The 17,489-nt window shown below is 31.5% G+C and overlaps 5 protein-coding genes across 7 annotated transcripts; 3 read left to right on the top strand and 2 right to left on the bottom strand.

The window, feature by feature from the left end:
- Positions 1-1,665: 1,665 nt before the first annotated feature.
- On the bottom strand, positions 1,666-11,258 carry LOC143196269 (3-hydroxy-3-methylglutaryl-coenzyme A reductase). Its single transcript, XM_076403940.1, has 6 exons — positions 9,346-11,258; positions 4,281-4,559; positions 4,108-4,221; positions 3,878-4,015; positions 2,461-2,824; positions 1,666-2,402 (listed from the first exon to the last, which is right to left on the bottom strand). The coding sequence occupies exons 1-6, from the start codon at positions 10,880-10,882 to the stop codon at positions 2,339-2,341; spliced, it is 2,496 nt and encodes an 831-aa protein (XP_076260055.1). The 5' UTR covers positions 10,883-11,258; the 3' UTR covers positions 1,666-2,338.
- Positions 4,966-6,529, top strand: Sce (E3 ubiquitin-protein ligase Sce). The gene is made up of 2 exons (XM_076403945.1): positions 4,966-6,319; positions 6,379-6,529. Exon 1 carries the CDS (start codon positions 5,088-5,090, stop codon positions 6,234-6,236), a length of 1,149 nt encoding a protein of 382 aa, XP_076260060.1. The 5' UTR covers positions 4,966-5,087; the 3' UTR covers positions 6,237-6,319; positions 6,379-6,529.
- A 68-nt stretch (positions 11,259-11,326) lies between the features above and the next one.
- On the top strand, positions 11,327-13,047 carry sro (SDR family oxidoreductase shroud). Of its 2 annotated transcripts, XM_076403942.1 has the most exons (5): positions 11,327-11,447; positions 11,504-11,830; positions 11,889-12,098; positions 12,152-12,457; positions 12,512-13,047. In XM_076403942.1, the coding sequence occupies exons 2-5, from the start codon at positions 11,584-11,586 to the stop codon at positions 12,901-12,903; spliced, it is 1,155 nt and encodes a 384-aa protein (XP_076260057.1). In that variant the 5' UTR covers positions 11,327-11,447; positions 11,504-11,583; the 3' UTR covers positions 12,904-13,047. The 2 variants fall into 2 exon arrangements, with proteins under 2 accessions (XP_076260057.1, XP_076260059.1); XM_076403944.1 differs by having other exon boundaries at positions 11,345-11,830.
- Positions 13,041-15,720, bottom strand: LOC143196273 (ribosomal RNA processing protein 36 homolog). Of its 2 annotated transcripts, none has more exons than XM_076403946.1 (4): positions 15,534-15,716; positions 15,265-15,481; positions 14,999-15,210; positions 13,041-14,944 (listed from the first exon to the last, which is right to left on the bottom strand). In XM_076403946.1, the coding sequence occupies exons 1-4, from the start codon at positions 15,615-15,617 to the stop codon at positions 14,684-14,686; spliced, it is 774 nt and encodes a 257-aa protein (XP_076260061.1). In that variant the 5' UTR covers positions 15,618-15,716; the 3' UTR covers positions 13,041-14,683. The 2 variants fall into 2 exon arrangements, with proteins under 2 accessions (XP_076260061.1, XP_076260062.1); XM_076403947.1 differs by having other exon boundaries at positions 14,667-14,944; positions 14,999-15,207; positions 15,534-15,720.
- mRpL11 (mitochondrial ribosomal protein L11) lies at positions 13,866-14,694 on the top strand. The gene is made up of 4 exons (XM_076403948.1): positions 13,866-14,008; positions 14,063-14,258; positions 14,312-14,432; positions 14,484-14,694. Exons 1-4 carry the CDS (start codon positions 13,877-13,879, stop codon positions 14,620-14,622), a joined length of 588 nt encoding a protein of 195 aa, XP_076260063.1. The 5' UTR covers positions 13,866-13,876; the 3' UTR covers positions 14,623-14,694.
- Positions 15,721-17,489: the final 1,769 nt, after the last annotated feature.

The raw sequence follows: 17,489 nt of genomic DNA, 5'->3' as shown, positions 1-17,489 counted from the left end.
CGACGAAACCTAAACCTAGCTGTTTACTACTTACAGCAATAAGCCAAATGCCACTTGCGGCTTACTAGATTTTCTTCAAATGCCCAAAGTATATACATATCAAATGTACACTTAGAAAGAAAATGAAATAAATAATTGAATGATTTCCAAAAAAAAATCTTGACAAAACATATGAATTTTCGAGTCTGGACCAATTAAGTTGTAGTGGTACAGTGTTGTGGTGTTTAAGTGGTAGCATAGGAAGGTAATTTGAAAAATGTTGATTCAATTTGAAAAAATTCTTTCATTCTAACTTATAGATAAAGAATACATATGTATATCATCAATTAACTTTGAATGTAGATAAAGGACTGATAATGACATTATCACTACATAGTATAAAACAAAGTCGCCTTTTCTGTCCCTATATCCCTATGTGCGCTTAAATCTTTAAAACTACGCAACGGATTTTGATGCGGTTTTTTTCAATAGATAGAGTGATTCAAGAGGAAGGTTTATATGTATAATACATGCATAATATACTAAGGCAACATTGCTAATTTTAGAGGTTTCTAACGTGATGTCGTAAATTAACCTATTTTTTTAGGCTTATTTAGCAATTAGCAAAAACGCTGCCTAACCCTACGAGTTAGATCAAATTAATGTACTACAGTATTGTACACCATAAAAAGGTCTACAAAAAAGTCCGCGATGGTATATGTTTATCTTTTAGGGATAACCCACATTAACCATTTTTATTGTTTACTTTTTACGTGAGAAAATGGCTTATTTACGAAGCTATTTTAAGCAATACGGCATTAATCCTTATCGAATTAAGTACCTTAAATACAGTGTGCAATTAATATAGATCAATATGGTTCCTTACAGCATGTAAATTAAACAAATATTTTCGGAGATATTACAAATTTAAAATTTGCGTTTAAAAATGTGTAATGTAATAAAAATTGTATGAATTTAGATATTCCAAAGATAGCAGGAAATCTTCATAGTAAGTATAGGGGAAGAGGAATTGTTTTACTCCAAATTTAATGCGTGCAGGCCAAGGGCAGTAATGAATGAACCAAAAATACTGGATCGATTTTAATCATGTTTTCATTGAGTGACATAGGCATATATATTTTATGCCCGTGCAAAGTCGGAGCGGGCCGCTATGTTTTTATATACAACGTTCATATTTTTTCTGTAGTGTATTTAATTTAGTATCAGCATTGCACCCGTGCGAAGCCGGGGCAGGTCGCTAGTATATATATACATATATATATATACATACATATATATATATATATATATATATATATATATATATATATATATACATATATATATATATACATATATATATATATATATATATATATATATATATATACATATATATATATATACATATATATATATATATATATATATATATACATATATATATACATACATATATATATATACATATATATATATATATATATATATATATATATATATATATATATATATATACATACATATAGGTATATATATATATATATATATATAGTCTAAAAAATTCCAACTCAGTTGGTCAAACTGGCTAAAAATGTATTAACAGAGAGAATAGACTATAGGTAATGAGAAAACATCCATGTGGATGATTGATATCTACAGGATTGAAATAAAAACAGATCAAGCTAAAAGGGACAACGTTTATTATATATACATATAAAAGATGTTAGTATACCTCTATCATAAACAGGATAAATAAATAAAGTTCATGTTATTTTGAGCATATTATTTTTTTATGTTCATAAATAATTCTTTATGTTTCTATAATATCTTTATGTACAAAAAGACCTAGGATAAACTAACTGGGTAATTTTAAAATTCATGCAGTATGTGCATAATGTTTTTGTTTTGAGAATAAGACATTCTGAGTATAAAACGGAAGAACCAATTTCGTAACTTGGTCTGGTAAATTCGCTTATTACATTTTAATAAAATACCACAGTGACGCTCTAAATAAATCTAAAATAAGTCTACTAGATTATTAGGCTGGCTTTCTATTAGGTAAATGAAAAAATTAATTTTACTCAATTCAACTAAACCACTAAATATATAAATAATTATGAAATTAGTTAAAATTAAATTAGAGTTGATAAAGATGCAAATTTATAGTTTATAAAAGTAGGATTGCACTGATTTAAAATAAGTAGAATGATAAAAAGTATTGATATAGCAAACACTTGCTCACAAAATCTTTTAATATCAGATCCATTAACAGACACCCTGTAGACAGTTAAAGCTATGTTCACACTGGTAATAAATTAGAACCGAAGGGTGAGTGGTGGTAAGGTCCTTTCTGGTCTTAAGTTTGACAGGACATGCTTCTATCTCCGATTTTTGTTGTGGTACCGCCCACTCTATTAAATCTGAAAATAAATATAGCAATCATTATTTTAACGGCCGTCTAAATGATTGATTTCTTACTTGAGGTGACTTTTTACTAAATGACCACTTGCTAGTGCGGCCATGAGTGACAATTCTCCTGCTAAAACGGACGCGCAGACTATTCTCGCCAGCTGCTTGGCGTTGTCTCCAGGCACTTCGGAGTGCGCTCCTTTAACTCCTAACATCTCTAAGCAGCTTGATTGCGCGGGGAGGATTGTACCACCGCCGACGGTACCTATTTCTACGCTGGGCATCGTGCATGATATCAACAAGTCGTCGCCGTTTTCGCCATGAGGCTCCATAATAGTCATACAATTGCTACTGGTAACGTTTTGCGCGGCGTCCTGTCCCGTCGCTATGAATATTGCGGTGACTATGTTGGCAGCGTGAGCATTAAAACCGCCTAAAAACAGTAAATATTTTTGTAATTTCATGTCTTTCTTGCAAAACCTCACCTAAAACATTCGATAAGTTTTGTTGTTCTATTAGAATAGATGAACAATATTTTATTAGGTGCTTGCATGCATCTTGATACATATTTTTGAAAATGCCAGGAATTAATATAATCAACGATTTATGGTCAAAGGAAATCTAGGTACTGATTATTATTATTGAAAAGAATAACAGTTCTTAGTATTATATTCAATTATTCAGTGTTCACCACAAAACATACAAATATTCCAACCACCTTAATTGCGGGGGGAGGATTGTACTATCGCCGACGGTACCTATTTCGATAAAACATAGAATGGGAACATAAATGAGCACACACGTAACCTGCTTTGCGCGTATAAATCGCTAGAGAGCCGAATATAAAAAATTACAGATTTCTTATCTTTCTTTCAATTTGAAATGTTGTGACATCCAATCTGCCTCAATGGAGCACAGGTGTGGTACAGGTATGTCTCGGAGAGACAACTTGAATTATTCCAAGTGTTCCAATCCAAAAAAGTCCGTGCGTTACTCAGAGCCCCATGGTTTATGGAACGTCAACACACACCTCGAACATGCTCAGTGTGAGGTTCTCCATAGGAACCTTAGCACACGATAACACTTAATAAAATCCCTACCCGTCCACAAACTACGACAGTCCCAATCGTAACCCAGAATCTCTGCTTCAACGCAGAGGCGCTTTTTTAAAAGTAAATAATGATGAACTTTAGGAAATCCCTTATGAAGCCTTGAAACATCAAGATATAAAAGACAAGAATATCTCCTCTTTCTGAGATATTGTAATCTTAACTTTAAATTTCTGACCTCTGCATGTTTCCATTGACTATGTGATAGTTTATATTAATACATAAACAAGTAAAACTAGACACTGTATCTGTTCCTCATATAATTTCACCAATAAGTGATGTTTGTTTCCTAATAGAATATCTCATTCGCTACATTAAGGACCTAACAGCACCATCTCTGAACAAACACAAAACTTACTAAATAATTCACTACTTACCTACACTACCGGCCAAAGCTGAGCCAACCATGTTCTTTGACATGTTAAGGTCAATTAATGAATGAGTATTTGTTTTTAGAACTGTCTGTACGATATTAGCGGGTACAACTGCTTCACAAACTACTGATTTGCCGCGACCTATAAAAAAATTGTTTTCACCAATATTTATATAAATCATATTACTGCTTTTCTATTGAGCAAATTAAGAAACTAAGTAAACGATAGTTTACCTTCAATCCAATTAATAGCTGCTGGTTTTTTGTCTGTGCAAACATTACCACTTAAACTGATTATTTCCATGTCTGGAAACTGGCTTTGTAGAACATTCAAACCCTGTTCAGTACCTAGAAAGAAAAAACAAAAAAAAAAGATATTTACATCTTGTTCATCTACATTAACTTACCTTTAGATATCATATTCATGCCCATAGCATCTCCAGTCTGGGCTACGAATCTTATAAATAGATATCGGCCAGCTATATGTGTGCTCAATTTCAATAGTTTTGCAAAACGGCTCGTTGAATCAAAACCGCTCTTAACACTTTCGAAATTTTCTGGCTTCCCCAACCATTGCACAGCTTCACTGACTCTGGTGATTGAGCCGAAACGTACCACAGGTCCACGAGTCATGCCATCAGCAACAATTCGCGACTTGACACCGGTCTTTTCCAAAGCTCTACATCCTTCAATATATATAAAAAATCATTAAATATTGGTGGTCTTTTGAGGTGAAAATCTATTAAAATCAAATAGTGATTTTATATTAAAAATAAATAGTTTAATTATTAGTTTCATGCATGCGGTAGAATTTTCGTTAATAGAATTATATATTTAAAATTATTTCAAAATTGACATAAAAAAATTAAAATTCCAATTGTGTTGCTAAATAAATTGTTTTATCTTATTATTACTACTATATTATCTTATAGAAACGTAAGGAAATCAGTGAGTAAATAAATATTACTTTAACTTTTTATTTACTGATGAAAATTGTACTTAATTCCTATGTTTTAATATATATTTCAAATATTAATTGAAATATGAAATTGACCTTGGTTTAACAGACTAGGATCGCTTTTTCGCGAAAAGAAGAAGAAGTTGACAGGAAGCAAACATGGCTGCCGATGCTATGTGTCTATTGTGGTGTGTTTTTTAAGTTAGCCGTTTTAAAAACAACTTTTTATAGTACGGGTTAAAGGTGCACTTTCAATATGACGATGGCCGAACAAATCGGTCTAAACAAGACGTGGGAATTGTCCTTGTACGAGCTCCACCGTACGCCACAAGAAGTAATCACCGACAATACCGAAATAGCTGTTTCCCCTCGGAGTTTACATAGTGAATTGATGTGTCCTATATGCCTCGATATGTTAAAGAAGACAATGACCACAAAGGAATGCCTGCATCGATTCTGTTCGGAATGTATTATAACAGCCCTTCGATCTGGTAACAAGGAATGCCCAACTTGCCGTAAAAAACTGGTATCAAAAAGGTCTCTTAGACCCGATCCAAACTTTGATCTGCTTATTTCTAAAATATATCCCAGCCGAGATGAGTATGAAGCTCATCAAGAAAAAGTCCTGGCTAAATTAAACAAAGTGCATTCAAGAGAAGCATTTGTACAGTCTATAAATGAAGGAATAAAACTGCAATCACAAAATAGAGCCCCACGGGGACGAAAGCCCAATGAAACAGTTACCAGTGAAAATCAACAAGGAGAAAATCCTTTGCCATCCGTTGGGATTGGCGAGAGTCCACCTGTAAACCAAGGAAATACTAATAATAGTACAACTCCAAACAATATCAACCAGAATGCTGGAAGAAGTACCAATCCTGGAAGTCCTGCACCTTCTGGTCGCAGTACCCCTTCGCAACCACCAAGCCCAGTATCTTCAAGTGTTAGTTCCATAAAAAGGAGACCAAAAAGTGCCATGACTTCAGAGAGAAGTGAAGAGAGTGATTCAACCGCCCAAACCGAACAAACAGATACAGATGGAGAGGGACCATCTGAACCTCAGACTCTAAATGAAATTGAATTGGTTTTCAAACCTCACCCTACAGAAATGTCTGGTGACAATCCTCTCATGAAAGCCTTACAAGAGAACTCTATAAGATACATTAAAACCACTGCCAATGCTACCGTTGATCATTTACATAAGTACTTGGCAATGAGACTCACACTTGATTTGGATTCTCAACTTTCAGCTAGCCATAGCCATTTGAGTTTTTGTATTTATATATCTCCATCCAGTGGACAGTATGCTCAACTAAATGGAAATCAAACCCTGGGACAAGTGAATGACAAATACTGGAAAGAGAACAAACCCTTGGAAATGTACTATTCTTGGAAGAAGACATAGGGTTTGCGGAGGGGGTTGGACTCAAAACCCCCACAATAGATACTAAGTTAAATAGTGTAGTAAAAGTAGGATTTTACTGTGATGTAAATGTGTTTTATTTTACATAAAATACGATGTTTTATGTATATTTTCTTAATTTCAGATATATTTGAACATGTCATAACGAGAAAGGTTGCTTAAAGCACATACTAAAGGCTCTCTCGACTTTATACAAGCTACTTAGTTGAGAATATAAAGTATACTTTGATTTGTAGGACGTCTAAAGATTTCATAAATAAACGTGGGATTTGATATTTCGCTTTGTTTTTGTTTAAATAACCACTCTGAATCACACGTGTGACCCAAATTAATTTTTACCAGGCACTTAAAAAAACAATTACCTTTCAGATTACGCTAATTGTTAAAGGTCTTGGCATATTATCCGACAATCTGAAAATTATATAATCAAGAGTCATTATATTTTCTAATTGATTTGAAATAAATGTAGAACCATGGACCTTTTACAAAGACAAGAAATTGGAAGCAATTATTGTACTTAACAATAAAAAATTATCTCACTTGTGTTTCATAGTGAGATTAATTGATAATACGTATTAAGAACATATAATTATAATGCAACATGCAAATCATTAAGCAAGCAAGAATTAGCTAACAGCTCTCCAAGATGACAAGTAAGCGCGTGTGGTGATATGATTTCTTTTTTTAGTTATAATGATGTCTAATAGGTCAAAATTAAAAAAAAACACTTAATGTTATCTAGCCTATTTTATGGATGATACAGGAAATCAAGATCGTGTCTGTCTGGATATGTCGATTAACATATTATACAAAAGAAATGTATTATTCATCTCTATTTTTAATGTAATGGACTAGATAGCTATACCCTGAATCAAGGTTATTTCTGTAAAAACATTGATTTGAAAAAAAAATTGACATTTGAAATAGTGTAATTTTAAGTAGGTGTAATTATACATTGGTAATAACTTCGAACAAGTTGTATATTTTCGTTCCAAAATAGAAAAAAGTTAAAGAAGTGTGGTTAAAATTTACAAGGTGCTAACCAGACGGTATATTTTGAAGATCGGTTATATTATTCTGAAGATCATTTTAGTATTAATTAAACTATATATTAATATACTATTTTAATTGTCTCTAAAGTGTAACTAACACTGTTAATAACGCACACAGGCTTCATTTGTTTTCCTTATTCTATTTATGAGTCCCTAATAATTTTGTTCTTTCTCCATTTACCAAATAATATTTAATATAATGTGTTTTTAATAATATGAACTCAAATGTAGTCACTGGTGTCGAGCAAAGTAAAAGAAATTAAGCAGAGATCTAGTTCAAGAATTCATACGAGAACTCAATATGTTAAAGAATACCTTATCACAAATTTTGTAAAGTACTTGATGAAGTGTTGCAATTGTAGGGCTATTAGGCTATTAATTTGGTATATGGTATATTTACATTTAGCCAGGTTAGCATTTTTACTTGATGTTCTTCAATATTCTACCACATTTCATGGTTAGTGTAACTGGAATACTTATTCACTTCAATTCTATAAAAGCTCTAGTATTCTTTTTAAAAGTATTATTTCAGTTACAGTCACCGTCGACGTACCGATTCTGCATTTTTTTTCTTTTATCGTTTATTTCCGTTGCTAGCACACAACCGATTTATTAACTGTGAAATATAAAAGAAATAATCCAAATAAAATCGAAGCGCTCTAAAAAGTTCAAACATTTTAATGCACCAATATTGCCTATTGTTTCTGATTGGTGCTTAACTAAACATCGCGAATTTTAAAATTTTGTGTTTTTAATTCTGGTAAAATCTTAGTAATACCACTTTTAGTTTTAAAATGAATGTATTTTTAATCATCTATCTATAGTAAATATTGTTATAAATCATACATACACATAAATGATTTTATCGACAAGATATCCGCTCACATTTACGAGAAAATAAAAGTGATCTTGCACTATAGATATAATGAAATTTTTAAAAAAACTATTGATATTTTCTAAATATTTTAAAAAGTTGTGATATTTTAACAAACTCTTAAAATTAAGTACCAAAACAACCAATCCTTTAAAATGAAATTACAATTCTAAAGGTAATAATATTTTTTATAATGCTTAAGAAATATATATATTTTTTTTAAACATCCTCCCTATATCAGTCATTTAGAAGTGATACCACGAAATCTACTAAAGGACAATAAAAATAATGTTTGGTCACTACAGCGGACGAAGTGACAACATTTTTTCGACGATTTCATGTTGTGTATGCCGATCGGATAGAATCATTGCATCAGCATGGTAGAAAGCAACAATTATTTCAATGTTGAAAAAATATAATAAACGTCCTAAAAACTATCGAGGAATAAACCTAAGAATAATATTTAATCAATCCAATCAAAATAGCATTTTCGATATCAATACTTTTCCTGGTATATTTGAAACTTCATCGCATACAACTTATTAAATTTGCTTTACGCTTTATTTTAGAATTAGCATTATTCCACATAAACCTACATCCATAGTAGGGATACCGAAAAAATATCGATAGATCGATATTTTTTCGATACCTTTTCAAAAAAACTAAATATATTTCTTAAACATTATAAAAACCATTCAATTATTCTTAATAAGCCTTTAAAATTGATGCTTGGCGCACTATCGCGGTTGATTTGGTCAATTACTACACGAAACTTGTCAACTTTTTTAGGGCGTGTTTAAGTGCTGATGAAAACTGGACCGCTCTAACTTAAATATGATAAATTTGTTTAGATCAGTCAGGAGGAACGAAATATTAAACATTATATTTCCATTATTTAATTATTAATGTTGTGATATATAAAGATGTAAAAAGACGTTATTGAAAAATTATGTAGGAAAATTAATAAAAATTAAAATTAAGAAAAGTTATGTAGAATAGTCAATTACGTAAATTGAAACAAATAGAAATCGTTTTTTCTTTGACCTAAGTAGTGTGACATCATTCTATATTACGAAAAATGTAATAATATACCGTTATGAGACAGGAGTACGCAATATTGATATTACTTATATATATTGCATATAATATATTGCAAATTTCTTACCTCTGTTGGTACTGGCCACCAAACATCCCTCAGTAGTAGCCATAGGTATATAATAAACTTTGTCATCTAGCAAAAGCGGTCCAGCAAATCCAAGTGGAATTGGAACATAGCCTATGACATTCTCACAACACGCCCCCATAACTTTACTGTAATCATAGTGCTTGTAAGGCAGGTTCAAAAAGGCGCTGGTGCGTTTCATTTGACCAGCGATTATTTTCCTGCGTATTTTTACACCTCGTTCTGGATTTTGAACAGCCTTTTCTAAGTTATAGGCGGGAATGTGTTTGGTATCAACTAGCATCATGATCTCTTTATCTGACAATTCGTTGGCACCATCTTGCATACGGTAAATTTCCAGACACTGCTGCAAACTCCTTGAGACATCCGTATCTTTGTCATTCACAGTGTCGTCGTATTCGACATGTCTGAATTCTTCAGGTATCCCGTCTGTTTGTGCCTCAGCATTGATTGATGTAGTGCGCGTATGACGTGTTTTCTGAATGTCTTTTTTGATCTGCAACAGAGCATCTTGCTCGAACTGTTCTTTCAAATGCTCCTTGGATTCGAAAAAGACAAACTTCACCATTAAACTAAGCAACAAGACTAAAATCACTATATGATCTGCGCTTAGCGCAAATTGCCTCATGACATAGCCGTACAAAGTAGTATCGTCGGAGCAATTTACTGGTTCTTTTAAGTCGTTAAGTGAGGCTTTAAATTCATCATTGATTGTCCAGCGGCTCTGTACATGCACTACTAAAAGCCCAACTGACATGATCAGTTTAACTCTTTGTATAGCAGGATTTTCTTTCTCATTCTCCTCTAATAGTTTCTTTTGTATCATTTGTCGTTTATCGCCATAGAAGTTTGATATCCTGGCCAGTTCCAGCATTAAGCTCAAACAAGCCGGGTAAAAAGTCATAAAGATTAAATAGTTTACTATTGCTGATAAACATGCAAAACATGACAACATCTCAAGTCTTTCTACTCCAGATAGTGTTCCAACTCCCATTACCAGCGTCTCTACTATAGTGTCTAAGGTAAAAGAGGGGCCCAATATGGATACTCCTCTGGCAATTTGTGTGCTGATTTCATTCCTGTTTGAAGCAGTCAAAGCAAATTGAGCTAGTATTGCTGCCTTTGGTAAGTCTATCAATAGTAAGAAAAAAAACAATGCATCTTTTAAATCAACCAAATCTATATTGAGAAAGTTCAGTAGTGTTGAGGTAAAAACACAACTTGAAAACACCACAAATAGTCCTGCTATTCCTAGAATATACTTTGAGCCTATTTTTTGGAGATTTCTAAACTGATGATAACTATACAGTATGGCCAGACATCGAATAACCGTCATAACCACCATGTCTGCTGCATGAAATTGTTCTTCCAGACATCCTACACAGGGAATTGGTTTTTTAGAGTCGGAAACTTGTTTATCCAATGTTAAGAAACATGTTGTAAGGGTGATAACAGCTACAATAACCTCCCAGGGGTGCGTAGCGCAAAATTCACCATAACGATGAAACATCCTAGACATTTTCGATGAATTTAATTTTTAGTCCTTAATTTTAATCCACTTCACTACACTTTGCGATTTCCCGTACAGAGTTTCGAATTGATGACCGACACCAATGATCAATGAAAATAACTATGACCGAGACAACTGGTTAGTAGATTATATAAAAAATAACTAGCTATTTGGATCGCAACTGTTTTTATGTAATTTCATTGGGAATTCTGAAACTTTCTCTTGAACTTTCACTTCAGTCTCGACACTGTTTAACACTCTTCTTTAGAAGTGTCATTGATCTGACAAGCACTCTAATAATCTCGATAATCAAATTTGAATTATCGAAAGATAAATAAACTATTAAAAAAATCAATTATATAAATGCTAATTTATTAATTAATATGAAGTATGTAATTTTTAATTGTGTACACTGCCTAATTTAAAATATTTTAAAATTAGTTTACTTTTGGGAAAAGAAGAATTGACAGTAAGTTTCTTGTTTGTTTTTAAGAGCCGGAGAAGAATCTTATTGGGATTAAATCAAAATAATTTGTGTTTAATACAGGATTAACATGTCATACTGACATGACTAGTAAAATTATAAATTCTAGTGATAATTCCATTTTCCATTCAAAACTTATCTTACAGAAACCAACAGTAAATACAAATATCCTATTCACCATTAGAATGATTGAAATATAATTTACAAAAAAATAATACTATTCAAAATGGGTGCTCTATCAAAATCTGTACGTGTCTGTTTTGAGATATGCAATGAATTATATACAGCTATTGGTGCAGGAGTGTTGGGAATGGTTGTTCTTATTCAACATGGGTTTAAATCACATCAAACTATCAAGAATCTTACAGTGGTGGGCTTAACAACAGCTAGCTTAATTTTTGTATTTTCTAGAGAAAGAGAACGTGTTTCAATTAACAAAAAAAAAGTGATCATTATAACAGGATGTGATTCAGGTGCGTCTAGTCACAAAAATTTGGTTCAGATGGTGAAAGATATTTTTTTGCTTTAAAGGCTTAGGATTCTCTTTGGCTCAATATGCAGCTGATTCTGGTTTTACTGTAATAGCAGCTTTCTTAAATCTTGACTCAAAAGGAGCTAAGGAAATTAAAAGGTTATATGGAGGTTATATAATTCAAATTCAATTAGATGTTACGGACATTAAAAGTATTCAATCTGCTCTCCAGTCAATGGAACATTATTTCAATAAAAATCCAGACTATAGTGAGAGAGAAAAAATAAATTGGATATTTGTAAATCATATTTTTTATATGTAGGTCTTCATGCTTTTGTAAATAATGCTGGTGTGATGGTTTTCGGGGAATTTGAATGGCAAACTCCAAGACTTATACAACATCAGATCAATGTTAATTTACTTGGTACCTTTAGAGTTACAAATGCCTTTTGTCCTTTGATCCGTCAACATAAAGGTAGGATCATTACTATATCCAGCCACTGTGCATTGGCAAATTTGCCTGGAATTTCTGTTTATGGGGCTACTAAAGCTGCACTGAGTTCATGGAGTGATGGATTAAGGGTAGAAATGGCAAAATATGGAGTTCAGGTGACTACTATCATACCAGGTAAGATATTTCAGAGCTACAATGTTTTTACAGTATAATAATATTTTTTTAAAGGTTCATTCGTTGGAGAAAGTAATATAATGGGCACTCAAATTCAGAATGTCCAGGAAATGCATGATAATTTTACCAAAGAACAACATAAATTTTACAGTGACTATTTTAAAAGATACAACATCTATTTATCATATATAACTCCACCTAAAGATGTGCATAAACTACAGGACAAGAGTTTATATGAATGTTTTGATGGTGCCTTGCTTGATAATCCACCACATCCTGTGTATAAAAATGAACCTTGGAGATATAAAATATACCATTTCTTCTTCAAATACAGCCCTGTGTTTCTGCGTGATTATCTAATAGAAAAATTCATGCAGATGCCCAAATATAAAGAGGACAATAGACCTGAAAATAATAAAGAACTCTCCTGCATTTGTAGCATTTAATTAATTTAACTTGATATTTTAAACTAAATTATTTGTCTGAATATTTGCAATTACAAAATACAAGAAAATATATGCTTTGTTAGACAAATATAGCTTGTTAATGTTTTAATTTAAATTAATATAATAAAAAGAAATAGTTTTAAACATAGTTTTTATTTAAATATGTATATTGCCATACAACAAACAGCAAATAGAACATCACATTTGGAGGGGTATCAGTGTTGCTACCATTACACTTGTTACTATTACAAAAGCATAATATTTTACTTACTCCCACTTTCACACACCCTTTCTTAATGTTGATATTATTGCTATCAGAATCTTTAAAACAACCCCTCTTAGTAAGTCTTCTTACATTTTCGGTTATTTCCAAAAAGCAAAATGAATTTCTACTTGGGGGACAGATATATACTAGATCAGTTTTTTCCTCTGATTTCCAATAACGAAGAATTTGCGATTCACACACGGGGAACTGGTCATCATTCGAGGAATTACATTGGTAACACATCAAGGATTTAGTTTTTGTTATATCAGGATCGAATGGTTTAGAACTTTCACGGTGTCGGTTCTGAACCAAGATAATAGATGAAAATAATGATATATAAAGTGAAATCATCAGATATGCATATCGTTTGAAGTTCAAACTATACTTTTTCTTTGAAATATACCGCAAAAGTTTGACGTACGTTATTCAAAAATTGTTAACTATAATATCTAAAAGAAGAAAATTATATGATGAATTCAATATTATTTCAACATTTTTATATTTAAATGAACAGTGAAAAATTAAAATTAAGCGATAAGATTTAGTTTATATATATTTAAGATTTAGATGTTTATTTACAGTTAAATTATATTAAGGAAAAATCAAAATTAGTGAATTTCGTAGAAAGAAGACTTCACTACATAACCTACTTTAGTGGATTTATAATTAACTTTATAATAAAGTTATTACTATAAGAATACATAAAGAATGTCTAAAGCTGCAGCTAGATTAAAGTCGGCTAAAAAAACTGCAGATAAAGTTGTCCATGGGTTATTAAAAACAAATATTCCTGCCGGTCTCGCAATGGCGGGTCCACCATTAGGTCCAATGCTTGGACAAGTATGTCGGTACATTGTTAGAATCACTCTATATTTCATTTATTGTAAATTGTAGAGGGGCGTGAATATTGCTGCCTTTTGTAAAGAATTTAATGAAAAAACAAAAGATATAAAAGATGGCATCCCTCTTCCCACTAAAGTGTTGGTAAATGATGATAGAACCTTCAGTTTATCGATAAATAAACCTCCAGTAGTCTATTTCTTGAAACAGGCTGCTGGTATTCAGCGTGCTGCTATGGATCCAGGAAAAGGTACATATACCTAATTTCAAAATATAGTAGGAAGTAACGCTGATATATTTTAGAAATTGCTGGGAAGCTCACATTAAAGCATATATATGAAATAGCTAAAATTAAAGGGGAGGACCCCTATTTACAAACTTTATCATTAGAGGATATATGTAAAATGATAGTTGGTATTGCAAGGTTAATATAATATGAAAAATCATTTAAGGAAAGTAATAGTTTTTTTTATAGATCATGTGGAATTGAAGTAGTAAAAGATTTAAATGCCCAGGAATATGGAGATTTTCTTAAAGAAAGGGCTACTATTGTGGAGCAACAGAAGAAAGAGTTACAAGAAAAACGAGAAGCAAAAATGTTAAGAGCTGGATAAGACACCTATGTAAAATTAGAATGTTTTTAGTTAAACTTTATAAATGAAATAAAGACTTTATTTAATTGTCAATATTATTTCGTAACATCATCTTTCTATCTTTTGTCTTTAATTTCTTTGTTCTTTTTTCTAAATGTTTTTGTAATTTATTAGTCTTTTTCAGATCTTCATATTTTTCCACTAAACCTTCTAACCTTTTAACAGATCGTTTTTTATAAACTGGTTTCTCCCCTTGTTTTATTTTATTTTTTATTTCATTCTTCTGATTTTCTTCTTTTTGTTTTTGTTTGGCCCTATTTTCTTCTTCTCGTAGTTGATTTTCCTTATAAAATTATAAATGATTAAGATTACAATTTAGAATAGTTTCACCACTTACAATTCTTTGTTTCAATAGTTTAATTATTTTCTTCCTTTCTGGATCTGTACACTCTTGATATTCTTTTTCTAATTGTTCTTTCTCCTTCCTCCTCAGATTATTTACAAATTTATAATTTTGTGTGAACGTCTTTTTATCAAACTGTCCACATAATGTATCAAATCTTGGGTCCCTAGGTGCAGATTTTTTTGTTACAGGAGGTTTAGGTCCTACTGAAATACAAATCTATAATAATAATACAACACATTTCACAGTGAATTAGATACCAGTATTTCCAAGTATTCTGCCGATCTGCTTTGGTTTCAATTTTGAACTTATTTCTCTAGGCCTGTTTTTGTTAGCACGCTTTAAGTTTGGTGGATTTTTAGCTTTCTTCGTTTTATCTCCATAAACAGTTTCATTATATACTTTAGCGCCTAGTTTCTCTTTTAACTTGATTAGCTCCTCGAAGCTTAAAGTCGTTAAATTTTGTCGTATCTGTTTCTGCAGAAAAAAAATAAGATAAGAACATAACAAATATATAAGAAGTTTTTACCCTTTCTACTTCATCCTCTTGAGTCTCCTCATCCTGATTTTGTTCGTTCTCAGAAATATCAGAACCAGATACTTCTTCAGACATGTTTTTTCTCACAAAATACGGAAAATAGAAAAATATGTACTAGTTATTCCGTTTTTCTCTTTTGAAAATATTAATAGTGAGGTTATGTTATAATAATTAAGGAATGACATAGATGAAGTTATATACAAAGGGATTTATTAGTTGCCTATAATAAGCAAGTAGTTTATACTATATATAATTATGGTAACTACCAGATATTAGAGTACGTGAGTTTTATCAACAGGACACTATGCCTTACATGATGAAACTATCCATTTATCAAAACTGTCGCGTATGTTCAGTATAATTAAATGAATCACCTGGTAGACAATAGAAAAACCGTGCTGAAAGAACGGCCTGAAATTTACAGCACGTGTATTGCCTGATAACCAGCCTATTAATATTTTTACTTTACCAAGAATCGAGTTTTAGACCTATCAAAATACAATACATTTTTACTCAGTATTATAGAGGATAAATAACTGAATAATTAATATAATTTCGCATAACATAATCCATCAGGTATCAACTAAAAAACATATAGTTTTTGCATGCATTTCCTAGTTATCAATGGTAAATTATATTACGAGCCATATAGTGTTTCACATATTGAGTAGTTTGGTTTAGGTGTCAGTGAGTTAAAATAAAGAATATAGTGATAAAAATCAAATTGTTATAACCGTACAGTGACACAGAAATTTATAACATGTTTTAGAACGTAGGGATAAGAAATATAATTGGATTTATAGTAGTGCTAAAAAGTTCGTAATAAGTGGCAAGTAAATGATATTTTTCCTAGAGAGATAAAGCTTTAAGCTGAAATAAAATAATATAATAAGAAAATCAAACATAATTTTGGGCGTATATTTGTAACCATTAAAGTAATATATGATGTAATTACTGTAGGGCATTTTTAAGGATGAAGTGGTGAACTTCTTGTGTATTGTTTTCACTCTAATTTTAGTAATCTGGCTTTGTGTGTCTAATAAAATAATAATTTGTCGGTTTTTACTGAACATTGATATAAAAAAATTCTTACAAGTAGCAAGTCAATTATTACAACCTGCTAAAAGAGTTATAGTTATATATAATCCTTCAAATAAAACGACCAAAGCACGTTATAGATGACTGCTATATACCATAGAAAAAAGAATATACTGCTAAATGCAGTTTGTAATAATGTAAAATTGATTTTAGAGTCAGCATGGATTTTTCCTTCTCATTTTACCCTAGTTAGGACGAGACAGACTGTCGTCGGTTGCATCGGAACATGTAACCGAATCAGCCTAAAAATTCGATTCGTGTTGGTATTGGTCGACCTTGTTGTCAAATTCGTACTAAATTGTTACATTGTAAAATATTAGTGATAATATTTAGAAGTTGCAAAGTTGTTGTAAAAAGTTGTTAACAAAAATTCTAACTCGATTGGCTGGTTTATTGGGTAAACTATACTGAGTGTTAAAATTTATGAGAACAAAGAACTGCGGCCTTCTGGTGGTCGTGATGCGCAAAAATAGGTGGCAACTAGGGAAATATATAAATTACCTACATATATTCTATCCTAAACAGCAGTGACCTTACGTCATCAAAATGTATAATGTATTGCTTATTGCAAATTGTCAATTCGTTTTAATATCAGACGATATTTTCCTCTCGTTCTATTCTAGTTAAAAAGAGATACAATACAATCTGATACGTTCGAACATGTAACCGAATCAGTCTGCAAAAGTCGTTCGGTTGTCAAATGTCTACAAAATTCTTCAAAACACTAGGAATAATAAGAGTTTATAAACCGTCAAACGTTGTGTTGGCATTTTGCTTATTTTGATAAATTTCAAATCGCTGCTAATAAATCGCTAATATTTTTGATTACTCTTTTTGAAAATGCCAAGG

Source organism: Rhynchophorus ferrugineus, unplaced genomic scaffold (assembly GCF_030347505.1).
Source record: "Rhynchophorus ferrugineus isolate W39M unplaced genomic scaffold, kcgeb_rfMv2 rfM4, whole genome shotgun sequence".
Taxonomy (NCBI): domain Eukaryota; kingdom Metazoa; phylum Arthropoda; class Insecta; order Coleoptera; family Curculionidae; genus Rhynchophorus; species Rhynchophorus ferrugineus.
The sequence above is the reverse complement of the archived record's forward strand: the minus strand, read 5'-3'. Positions and strand labels throughout refer to the sequence as shown.